Below are 12,821 nucleotides of genomic sequence, written 5' to 3' on the forward strand. Positions count from 1 at the left end.
CTTTTTTCTCCCATACTCAGTACATCTTCTGGTTCCTTGAGCTCTTCCTACACATCAGCAGCTCAGGGGCATATCTTGCTTTTTCTGATCTCCACTCAGTTACACACTGTCTTCTACTTGGTACCTTGAGGGTTTCTACGTGGAAGCTTGATGGCTTCTACTAAGTTAGTAGCTTCTAGTTATCAAGTTTCTACTGACCTATCCCATACCTGAGAATAGCTCTTCTGCACCCCTCACTTCTTTCTACCCATCAATCACACAATTCAGTATAATAAACTGATGTTTGTCACCATTTTATATCTGAGGAAACAGGAGTAATGATAAAATGAGGGACCACGCCCACAGCCATCCTGGGACCAAGACAAAGGGTTGTCTGCTGGCCATGTGTGGGTTCTCACTTCTCGCAGAGTAACATGATGTCTGTATAGCTGGTTGGAAGTACAGACAACAGAACCAGATTCAACAACTAGGGGCATAAGTATGACACAATGCATGAAACTATCTGGCATTTTATTTCAAACAAAGGTTGGTGGATTCCAGGTGACTGTGTTGTGGGGACAAGCAGAAAGGCTTACAACCTGACAGAAGACCTTCAGTCACTGACTGAGGGCTGGAAGTAGATAGGGTATTCAGACTCTGACGCCCCTTGCAAACCTCCTTGGTAACATAGCATTTATGATTTCTTTTCCTTCTGCCACCAAGCAAGAATTTTTCTGGATTTACAGAAGAAAAAATTAACAAGAATCGGGAAAAACAAGAATCTTGGTAAAAGGAGTAAACTCATCTTACTGGCCATCTTTGTACAGTACCCTGCTTAAGTTTTATATGTATATGTTTCATATGCATGTATAATATATATCATATGTACTATGTTATATCGTTTTATTTTATGTGTATGAGTGCTTTGCCTGAATGTCTATGGACCATGCCTGACTTGGGTATGCTCAGAGACCAGAAGAGACGGTCAGAAGTGAAACTATAGACAGTTGTAAGCTAGCATGTAGGTGCTGGGAATAGAACCTGGGTCCTCTGGAAGAGCAGCCAGTGCTCTTAACCGCTGAGCCATTGCTGCAGCCAATAGGTACATGTATTATAGTGGGTGCTTTGGTCGAGTACATGGATCATTTTGTACTAACATGCTGTAAAGGCTCCTTGAAGGACATTGAGAAATCCAGCACGCTCATGAAACTTTGAGTGAAGGACATAGTTCTTTCTTCTCACAGACGTTGGATTTCCAGACCTCCTGGTGCAATACTATTTGAATTATCATTTGAAACAAACAGTGTTTCATTCCAATCCTGCCCATGATCCCAGGACTAGCTTTCTGCAGTGGAAGCTGCGTGGCTGAGACACATTGTTAGCTTCTCTGTCCCAGACTGCTAACATCTGCTCCCTTCCAAGAAGGGAGAATTTGGTAGTGTTCAAGGAGGGAGAGTCCTTGTTCCTTGGACTCACTTTTGTCTGCTGCTGTTTATGAAGTATAACTGGGTCTTTGTGCTTCTTTCTGGCATGAATTAAAAATTCACTGCTGACATTAAATCCACACTGTGCATCACATTTTGGGTACTGTTCTGTTACAGTATTATAGTAGTGTTATTTTCTCCACAAAGTTTTATGAAGCATGGGTATTGGTGAGCTCAGAGTGGGGAATTTACAGAGCAGGGGGATGGAAAGGACTATAGAGATCACCTAGAGTCTCTTTCCTTTCAGACATGGAGAAAATAGAGGACAGTGGTGTGGTGAGGCATTATATAGTGACTTAGTAACAGAGAGAAACGTAGAGGATTGTTTCTATACTTAGAGCACTTCTGTATGCTGTGGGACTTTCAAAAGCATGAGCTGAATCCTGGTCTACAAACAACTGCCTGAGCTCACCCGGCTCTTGGGTCACAGAGAGAATGAGCTAGGATCTTTCTTCTTTCACAGCCATGGAGTCTTCAGCACCGACCTCCCCTAATAACTACCTCCTCATTCGCACACCAACTGTCTGATTACAGGGAACAGCTCCTAGATCTGGAAACCATTGATGGGAAGAAATGACACTCAACTCTCTCCACCCCACCCCACATTTTTAATGTAGGAACCAAAGAGCCAACACTTTATCTCAACGTGTTGCCGAAAAGTAGGATTTTGATGGTGGGGGTTGAATTTATACAAGGTCAGGTTTTGAGATGACTGAGTCACACACATAGCCAGATCTAAAGGAAATCAAGAAGCCTACTCTATTGGACAAAATCTAATGGGCCTTTTAAGCTCCTTGCCTTGCCTGACATGTTAAACCTTAAGAAAGGTCCACTTAAACTAAAGAGGGTGCCCAGAAAAGAAACTTCAAGAAGTTTGAGATTTCCTTCAAGAAGCACTAGGGAAGAAAATGTTTTCTGGATACCAAAAAGAAAAGACAGAATTAAAAATAAGATAGTCAGAACTTACCCCCCAAAATCTCAGTTAATGATGGTGATTACTTCTAGATTAAGTCCAGAAGTTTTATTCAGTTAACTATCTAAATATTTAATGAGAGCTTACTATAGTTGGGGAAATATGCCAATAGCTGGAAGCTACGGTGTTTGCAGAAAACTTCATAGTGCATGGGTTTTCCATCGGGAGCTTTGGAGTCATACAGCTACAACCAAAGAGCATCACTTTAACTTCTTTTTAAATTAAGTCTTGATTATTTCTGTGTATATGTGTATACCCATGTATGCATATGCATGCATATGTGTGTTCAGGTGCATATGTACACAGAGGCAGGAGGATACCTCCTGTCATTTCTTAGAAGTAGCCCACCCTGTCTGGAGGAGACAGGCCCTCTCACTGACTTAGAACTTATCAAATAGGCTTGGTTGGCTGCCCAGAGGTCCCCAGCAGTCTTCCCATCTCCACATCCCGGAATTGGGACTATAAGTGCACATGGTCACACCTGTTTTGTTTTGTTTTGGTTTGGTTTTTACATGGGTGCTGAGGACTGAGTTTAGGACCTCATGTTTTTAAGGCAAGCATTTTCCAGACTGAGGCATCACCTGAACTGAAGTTCTCATGAAGGATCAGGCAATGCAGCAATAGCATGAACAACTAGAGGAGAATGATTGCTCTTAGGAGTGTCCAAATGAGTGAGTGTAACCTCTAAGGTATCATGAAAACAGAGGACGCAACACAAGACAAACTGCCAGCTGATTTCCACTCCAAACCTCATCCATGCATGCATGACCTCTGGTCTTTGGGCTTCCCTCAGTCTATGTCCTCCCTTTGCCCATGGGGAGCCCCTACAGCTCTCTGGTAGCTATAGAAACAAAGCAAGTAGTTCTCTCTAGGCTTCAAGTTGGAACTAATATCTGTTAGACTTAGCTCGTTGGATTGTGTAAAGTTGTTGTTAGTAGCATTTGTGCTTGACATACTTATTTGATGTTTCTGGAGCCTAGAGAGATGGGGTCTGGATTATAGTAAAATGGCTGTCAAAGGCAAAGGCAAGAAACAGGTGCATGCAAACTCTCTTTTCTCCCTGGTGTCTTAGTTCCAATGGTGGTGAACATTTGCTAAGAGGTTTCACTATTATCCTTTTAAAAAATGAAACAAGGAACGGTGCTGCCTCATTCATGGCTCTTGTGGATGCTTTTGGAAGGCACTGCTGACTCGCTTAATAGTAAAGATACACACGACATTGAAACAGATGGGAAATCCTGAATGAGTTCCTGCCACTAGATTAAAGCAGCCCTTTCTACAGACTGAGTCATATGTGCCCAAAGTGCTTCACCTCCTCTCTTCCTGAATGACTTGTTTCTCAGCCAGCGATAGCCAGAGAAAAGGATCTTATTGCCTGAGTGACATTTACTTGCTGCACACCAAGCCAATTCCAGGTCACCTGGTTTGCTATAGAGCTGGGAAGAGTGGCTGTCATGAACTTAAGTTCTCTGTACCTTGAATGTAAAACCGAACTCCTGGCCAACTCCTGTCTCAGTTTCCCTTTCTTTTCCATCAACTCCTATTTGTAGAATGAAGACCCTGGATGCAGAAACTTTTCAGCAAACAAGGAGTACTTGGTTTTTATTTATTTGTCCCATATCTCCCTCAGCTTTCTTTAATCACAAGTCACAGTCTTAGATGACAGAAAAACGTCAGTCATCAAAGTCCATCTTCACCCAGGAGAGAAATAATAAATGAAGCAACCAGGAACAAAAACCACACATCACCATCCATTAACTCGCCTCCCAAAACTCACCACAGAAAAGGAACTAGACTCCTGCTCAGGTATTTATAAGTGAGCCCCTCAGAGGACGAATGGAGGAAAGTTTCCATTACATGATCTTTTCCCTTCTCTTTTGCAAGTCCAGTCTCCTCCTCTGATGTCATGTTTTAAAATGAAAGACAGTGAGCTGGAGAGATAGCTTAGTGGCTAAAAGTGCTCACTGTCCTTGCAGAGGCCCAGAGTTCAGTTCCCAGCACTATACCAGGTAGCTCACAGTCACCTGTAACTCCAGATCCAAGCTATCTGACACCCTCTTCTGGACCCTTTCTGTACCTATGCTCACATGATGACCTGAATCTCAAGTCCCTTTATTTTACAACTATGTGGCCCTGGCCCATTTCCTTAAATTCTGTGCCTTGGTTCCCTCTGTAAAAAGAGGATAATAAAAGCACTGTTTTCATAAGATTGGTGCATAATTTAGACAAGTTAGTTTATAGAAAACAGAAAGAGAGAGAGAGAGAGAGAGAGAGAGAGAGAGAGAGAGAACCAGTTCTGTTTATGATTATTAGCATTGTTGATGGTAACTCAGAAACCTAGAGTTAGCCACCAAAAGGCAAATACAAACGGTGTACGAACTCTAAAATGCACTAACTTCCAGCCATCGCCGAGGGTACAGATGTTCAAAATCACCGCTCATCTGCCCGTGTGACCTTTCCCTTCCTCCCTGGGGTTTTGCAATTAACCTTTACTTTCAAAAGCTGAAGACTTGAGGAAAGTTCTTGGGACCTGAGTTTTGCAAATCACATCCTTGGTGACTCAAGCCCTCCCCACCCACTTTGAGTCTGTCTGCCCACACTTGCACAAAGGAGGGACGCTTGCACCAGGCGGGTACACCCAGGCAGGCAGCTGGTGCACCCCAACTTCATGGCGTTCTGGCTTTGTGAGTCTAGACCCCACAATAGCCCCCTCTTCCTGTGTTCCACTGTCTCTGAGCATTGGTAGACGAGTGATCCAAGGGAGTGCAGGACCTACCCTAGGCTTGAGCTACTTTGTACTGGGCAAGCTCACTGCAGAGGAAGCTGGTGGGTGCCCTGTTAGCTGCCAGGCTTCCTGCAGATTAGGCACTTTTGGGATATGTAGAGTCATTTGAATAGCAGGCCATGGAAGATATCAGAATCTTCTGGGAAGGGTTTCTGCATCACTCCCTGCTGCTTCCACCTACCAGAACCAAGTGTGTCAGAGGGTCGGTGAGCTTCAAGGGCTCCTCGTCTCAGAAAGCCAACCTTGGCTGGCCAGTTTCATTTGAGGTTTAAGTGTGAGTTTGGTGTTACCAACCCCTTCCCAGCTTTCCTAACCCTCTCCTTAGACTGGCCCCATAGCCGGCAGCCACCAAAACCACCACAGAGCGACAAACCCTCTGCTTGGGAAGAGGACATAGAAGCAGTCGACCAGCCAAGCCTTCTCCCCACCCTGTGCAAAATGACAACGTTATCAGCATGCTGTCACACACACATAAACATATTTGTACCCTCAGTGTGTCAGCCAGCCTGCCTCTGTACATGAAAATTCTTACTTCTCTGTTTGAGATACTCTTTTAAGTACAACAATTCTGGTCCTCATTGTGGGCCTGCATTGGGGTCTAAGACCACAAAACTGGGTGAGATCTAATCCTCATTAGCTGGAATTCCTCAGGGCATCCCATGAGGCTGCAGAAGGCAGGTAGCAGAGACACATTTTCCATTTCTCACTAATGGTCCTGGTCCCCAAATGCTTGCTGGCCAGTTTGGAGCTTGTTGGGTTCTGGTTTGGTTTTGGTTTTTGTTCTTGTTGTTTGCTTTGGAGTTTTTGTTGGCTTGTTTGTTTCCCCAGTTATGGAGTTGAACCCAGGATTTCATGCATGGTAGGTAAACACTCTGTCACTGAATTCCACCCTAGTTCCAGAAGTATATATTTAACAAAAATGTGAGACCGCTAAGTGAGTGAAAATTTGGGTTCAAATTTAAGGCCCTCCTTAAAAAATGCTGAGTCCTCATTCAAGCAGAGGCATAAAGTAAACGGAGTCATCAGCTTCTTGTGCAAACTCCAAGAATCTTTCTCCGAAGTAGAGAAGATCCCCTTTGAAAATTCCACAGGGCCAGCACGCAGCTGCCACCTGCTTTTAGCTTATGCTTTCACAAGAATAATTTCTCGCTCACATTCTGGTTAGAGTTGCTAAAATGGAGGTCTTTATGAAACACCACTGTAGGTCATATCTTGTCTGAAACTCCAGGTCAGGCTGTTGAGAAAGCAACCCCTCTCCCCCACCCACACACATAAGTCTCCTGTTTTATAGTGGAACTGAGTCTACCTGGTTGGGTGTATCCTAGAGGTTCTCAGTGGATTTTGGTTCAAGAGCTTTGACTTCTGTAGAAAGCCATGTCAACCCACTGCCTGGGATTTCAAGACTTCCCCTCCGATGGGGCGGGTATATATAATCATTCAAAGAGTTTATACCAGCAGTTCTCTATGGGTCACTGCATCCAAAATGCCTATGAGAGCAGCATAGGAGTGTCTGTGGGGCCTTTTTTAATTTGTAGGCAAAGGGCATTGCCCTGACTTGTCTCTTAGGCAAGGAGCAGCCTCTCCCTTTTTGCCAAGCCTACAAATGAGAGCATGTCTAAAGGGGCAACTGGACTCTGATAAGGAAACGGGCCTTATTTTAGCAATAAATATCTAGGTTGGCATTTCTAACAGCTGTGGTTGAGCCCTGGGAAAGATGAGACAGGGAGGGCAAAGCAGAGCAGCCAGGAGCCTACGTACTTCTGGAGGGAGGCAAGAGAGGCCATCCATGATCACTCTGCTGAGTACAGGGGGCAGGAGCAGTGGAGACCACATGCTCCTGAATCCTCCAAATGTAGTGATGGGGTGATGTTAGATGGTGGGGCACCTCGACTCTACTCTTGTGTCCTCGGAGCCTTGATTTCTTTATCAAGAAAATGGTGCTAGGAAAATCTTCATGTGTGTGGTCATTGCACGGCTATGTAAGAAAACCATCGATTAAACTGAATCTGAGCAGTGAGTAGCACTTACTCTTAAAGGTTTTGGATGCTGAGTGGCAAGAGCAACATGCCAGGATTTTAAAAATAGGGTTCTTCTGGTATAGGGACTCCAAAAGAAGACCAACAGAATCAGCTAACCTGGACCCAGAGGTGCTCCCAGAGACTGAACCCCAAACCAGCGAACATGAGCTGGACTCCCACGTATGTAGCTTAGCCTTCACGTGGGTCCTTAAACAACTGGAGCAGGGGCTCTATTTATCTGCTGTCTGCCTGTGGATCCCATTCCCCTAACTGGGCAGCTTTATCTGACCTCAGAGGGAGAGGATGTGCCTAGTCCTGCAGTGACTTGATGTGCCAGGGTGGGGCTCCCCCTTCTCAGAGAAGGGGAAGTAGGGATGGGGGAGGAAGTAGGTGAAAGGAGACTGAGAGGAGAGAGGATGCTGCAATTGGGATATAAAGTGAATGAATGAGTGAATGAATGAAGAGAAATACATGAAAAAATAGGGTTCTTCTAATTTTTCAGTGATGCTCAAAAGCCATATGAAACAAGACAGGTCTGTCTTGGGTACCATCTTCCTTTAGCGTACGATATGGTGATCATTACTCTTAAACTCAAACTGAGTATTTCGGGCCATAAAATACAAATGTGTGATGAGTATGTAAGGTAGTACTGAAGGGGTTAAAAATGTTATGCCACACCCCAGATTAGCCACACCTTCCTCCTCACCACTTCAGAGGAAACAGTGGTACTCCAGAGACTGCTGGTCTATCAAAGTTGTCCTTACACCCTAAGGAGCAGGGAACTCACCAATCCCTGTCTCCCATGGTCTGCTTCCTCTTGGGGAAAAGCAGGGTTTTTTTTTTTTTTTTTTCCCTAAGTGACCTTTAAAGTTCCCATTTTTGAATCTATGACAATGAATCAGGAAATTTTTAGGGAATGAATGGAAGAAGATCTGTCATAAACCAGGAATTTCATGTGGTCCAGCATCTCCTCCTGCGTAAGGGGAAGTTGGCAGAAAATAGAAGTTTCCCACCTCAGCTGCCAGGGTCTCCTCACTGTGCTTTAGAAGGAAGTAAATGTCCTGTGTGTGCCCAGGAATAAACAGAGACACTTTGGCACAGATGGGGCTTGCTTCCTTACTTCTTCACATGGGAAGACTTAGCCTGAATTCTGATGGCCAATGCAAAGCAACAGAGGCCTACAGAATGCTCAGAGGAAGCAGAACAATGCCTGCTTCCCCCAAGTCCCAAGACTCTCACGTGACTCCCTCTTTACCAACAATGGAGGTGCAATTTTCTAGCCATGAGCGTTGGAAAGGGAGAGGACATATGCAAGTGGACACTTGTCCCCTTCGCCTTCAACCTAGGGCCACTTCCTCCCCTAGGAGAGAAGTTGCTTGGCCTCTACCAGTTCTCTACTGCTTGACTTCTGATGCAGCATTGGATGGTTTTTCCTGCTACCCCCACCCAACTTCGCCCAGTCTCAGTGCTTACTCACCATCTTCCCAAACCAGAATGGGGCAACCACGATGCCTCTCTTTTCTCTCGGCCTTCTCCTTCCCCTCTGCCAGCCCAGATTCTTTGCTAAGTCACATCTCATTTCTGGTCTCAGTTCCTTTCCGACAAGGGAGTGAAAGCCAGGGTCTAGGTAGCTGCTGCTACTGGCACTTACCCTACTTGTCCTGGAGCCGCACTGTACAGCAGGAAGATAGGAACCCCAAGGCAGAAGACAGCCTGCTGGCCTTGGGACCTGACTCCAGGGGGTTCGGAAGGGCAGCAGGTAGTAGGGCTTTTAGAATAGCTGGGACATAGGCCAGGAAAATGTGGGAGTTCAGCCCTTCAGTCCCAACAAAGGTGGGAGTAGTGTGCTAACCTTCCTCCTGAGGCAAGTTCAGGACTCTCTGCCCTTCCCTCATCCATCCTGAATGTTTCTGCCTTCCAAGGGTCCCTTGGAGCTCTGGTTCTCTATGGAAGCCTCCACTGTAGTCTCTGCTGGCTAGATACCGCTTTCCTGAAGGTTTTCGATTTTGTCTAGCACTCACATTTAGGTATCCCATGGCAGTCTGAGCTAATGAACCCAAGTTCACACCCAGCACCATCCCATAGGAGAAGCCACCTAACCTCTCTGAACCTGTTTCCCTACTGGTAAAGGGGGTGGTGGTGTGTGCATTCCTCACCAAATCACCATGAGGATAAAATGAGAAATGAAGGACCTCACATAGAGCCTGGCACAGCAAAGGGGCACAAAAAATGGCCAATGGTGCTGTGCTGCTAAAATCATTCGCATTACACCTGCATCCGTACTCAAATTTTAACATCCGGCAATGGAGGTGCAATTTTCTAATCCCTACCTACCATGCCTACAAAAACCCAGTTTGATACCCCTTACGCCCCAGAACTGGGTTTAATAAATTCTTGCTGAGAGGAACCTCCTGTAGTCTGAGCTGGCTTAGTGACCTGACTGACACTTCTTAAAAGAAAAATTAACTATGCTGATGATAAACAAAGCCTTCGTGTAATTATCTGTTCGTATACATATAAAAGAGGGGAAACTCTTAGAATTGAGCCATACTGAATACCTGGCCCCAGCTCCTCCCCTCCACAGCCACAGAAGCCACCAACCTCGTTTAGATGGGATATTAGGGACTCCGCGCTAAAGTTCACGTGTTACCCTAATGCAGGCCCCCTCCTGCCCTGAAGCTGCCAGGCAGCGAATATGGACCCTGTTGCTGTTTGACTTTGCCTAGACTGGCAAACCCAGGAGACTGCAAGCACCGGAGGCTGGTCCAGTTATGTTCCTGTCTTGTGTCCTCCTTGGCCCATGCTGGAACCTTTTGGGTACTCAGAGCCTCACACAGAACCAGTTCAAACTCCCACAAGCTAAAATAAAGCAGTCGGTGATCAAAGCGGACTCTAAGAGCCCCGAAAACTAGTCTAAGCCAGGACCCGCTCTCTTCAGCTTTCTGAGGCTCCTTTCGGAAAAGCCCATTGCCAAATAACTGGCCTACAGCTATGTGAACACCTTGGGGAGTGCTCTACAGGTCCTTGCTGCCCCAGTCTGTGGCTCTAACCTGCTAGCCACAACCAGCCAGGCTTAGGGAACCCTTGAGTGCCAGAGCCTGTTAGTCAGGACAGAGGCTGTGCATATCCAAGAGCACAGTTACTTTTGAGCCATGTGCTTCAGCAAGCGTCGGGGACCTCGCCCAAAATTTGCAGCGGGCAACCTGCCCAGCAAACTTTCTTCTCCCTTTCTCTTTTCCTTTCACCAAAGCAGCACTTCCCAAGAGCAAACTCTTTCCAATAGCATAGCCCCAATCCCAGCTTTGCTTTGCTAGCCCAATTCACTACAGTCCCTCCCCGGGCAATTCAACCCAGAGGCATCCAGCTGGAGTCCTCAGGCGCTTCGCCGAACGCATCCCACAGTCCCGGCTGGCGGGCTACTCACCGATCTGCTGCTGTGCCAGGCTCAACTGTAAGAGGCAAAGTAGTCCCCAAGCTGTGTGCCACCAAACCTTGTCCATGATGTGCAGGATGAAACCAAAGGATCTAGTAGCCTCTGGAAAAGGGTCGCGGGGAAAGGGGCAAAGAGGGTGAATGGAACCTGTCACTGGCTGGGGGCTGCTGGGCAATGAGACCGCCTCGGAAGTTGGCCGTGGTTTTTATTCCAGGCTTTGAAAGAGTGACCTAAGAGGGAGGGAGCGCGCGAAGGACACACCCAAAGAGAGGGGGCTGTGACTAAGCAGCCAACGGAAGTTTAAAGACACACCAACCAGCTTTCGCTGCTGCCCCTGCGCCCCAGCCCTGCTCTTCCCCGCAAAAGAGAAAGGCTGCTGCCCCCATGCGCCCACGCCCCCCCAGGGCCACTCCACAGGCGTTCAACCCTGGCCCAGCCCGCCAGCCTATGAGGAGCGCTGCCTGGGACAAGAAGAATGGCTGAGTCCTAGGACCTCGCCCCTCTGAGTTAAATCCTCCAGTTTCTCCTTTGCCACTAAACTTCTGGGAACCTGGCTAGGGAAAGAATGGGTTTCCCAGGAAGCTGGACTTAATCTTAGGGAGGAGCTGAGAAAAAATTAGAGAAATCTATCCCCCGCTGGATAATGCCTTCCTGGCCAGGGTGGGAATTGAAAAGTAGGGAACTTGTGGGAGTTTCCTCTTTCTCTCTGAGAGAAGTCCAAACCGCTCAGCAGATCTTTGCTCCGGAAAACCCAAGGATGCCAACCCATTTCATTCATGCTCTCACATACTCACACATCCACCCATCCATTCCTGTGTCCACCCATCTTCCTCCTAATGCACTAATCTACCATACTCCATCTGCCCACCAGTTCTTGTATTCACCCACCTGTACAACTTTTCATCCACCCTTCCATAAACCTTTTTTACACCCGTCCTATACTCGTTCATCATACGTCCCACCCATCTCGATGCATGTACACATTTCCCGTCGTCGTCTCTCACTCTACCCATCCTCATATCCACTCACATATTAACTCTTTCTTGTTTGCATTTTATACTCCCTTTGCTGCAAGCTTTAATACATTCCTCTTTACTTCTTGATAAATTTCAAAGAGGGGTGTACATTGCCATTTTCTTCAAGGGAGATATTTCCAGGCTGAAAATCCAGGGGAAATAATATTTAAAATCACATTTCCCTGTCTTCTCTAATACGATTTGTGTTGCAATTTGGATATCAAAAGCTCTGTTTATTTTTAATGTGAACTAAATCTGAGTGGACTTCTTGCCGAATGAGAGACACAGAAGACATGGCTACGGCAGGACCCAGAATGAATCGTGCCAGAAATTCTGAGGGAAAGTGATATTTTGGGATTTACTGAAAAAACTGAAAAAGCAAGAGAAAGGCACCCAGTCACCTGCCCATCCATTTATTCATCAAGCATGTAATGAGTGCCCAAGGGTATCAAGAGAGGCAAGGCCTGGTTTGTCTCCTGGAACTAGCTCAGTCACAAGCCAGCTGCTGCCTGCAATATAAAATATACTGCAAAACCACAACTAGGACTGGGACGATGGCTCAGTGATAAAGAGCTTGCTATCAAGCACATGTCCCAGGTTAGATCCTTGGAACCCACAGGGTGAATTAGGCAAATTGTCCTTTGCCTTTCACGGGCATGCCTATGTGTATCATGGTGCAAATGCGTGCATGTGCACGTGTGCACGTTGGAGCACAGACATACACACATAATCAGTAACTGTTAAAATGATTAAAGATAATTCAGCCAGCTTCATGTATCTATAGGCTAAAAAATTCATAAGAATTGCATTTGTTCTGAGTGTCTACAAGCTTTTTGCTTTTCATTACTTTGTGAACCACACAGCTCAACCACTACGTATCACATAGATAAATATATATATATATATTAATATATAACTCTACATTTCATTTTGCTAGGTATTACAAGTATCTAGCCATGACTAGAAGAACATGTGTGTGCTGCATGCAAATACTGAGCCATTTTATGCAAGAGAATTTATCTTCTGAAAGTTGCAGATGAAGCTTGGGTTTTCTGGAAGTGATCTGTTGATAAGGGATCTTTCTCCCCCTACCCTCCTCTCTCTGTTTCTGTGTGTGTGTGTGTGTGTGTGTG

The 12,821-nt window shown here is 46.0% G+C and overlaps 1 protein-coding gene across 13 annotated transcripts in view; it reads right to left on the minus strand.

The window, feature by feature from the left end:
• Window positions 1-11,203, minus strand: part of Cd44 (CD44 molecule) — an 88,953-nt gene extending 77,750 nt beyond the window's left edge. For 10 of the 13 annotated variants that reach the window (XM_039104369.2, XM_063283157.1, XM_039104367.2 and 7 more), the window contains exon 1: window positions 10,664-10,977. In XM_039104369.2, the coding sequence (XP_038960297.1) occupies window positions 10,664-10,739 (76 nt within the window). In that variant the 5' untranslated portion in view covers window positions 10,740-10,977. Of the gene's footprint in view, window positions 1-10,663 lie in introns of all 13 variants that reach the window. The other 3 variants (XM_006234631.5, XM_006234629.5, NM_012924.3) reach the window with 3 other exon arrangements.
• Between the last annotated feature and the right edge of the window lie 1,618 nt (window positions 11,204-12,821).

The sequence above is a fragment of the Rattus norvegicus genome, chromosome 3, assembly GCF_036323735.1.
Source record: "Rattus norvegicus strain BN/NHsdMcwi chromosome 3, GRCr8, whole genome shotgun sequence".
Classification (NCBI taxonomy): domain Eukaryota; kingdom Metazoa; phylum Chordata; class Mammalia; order Rodentia; family Muridae; genus Rattus; species Rattus norvegicus.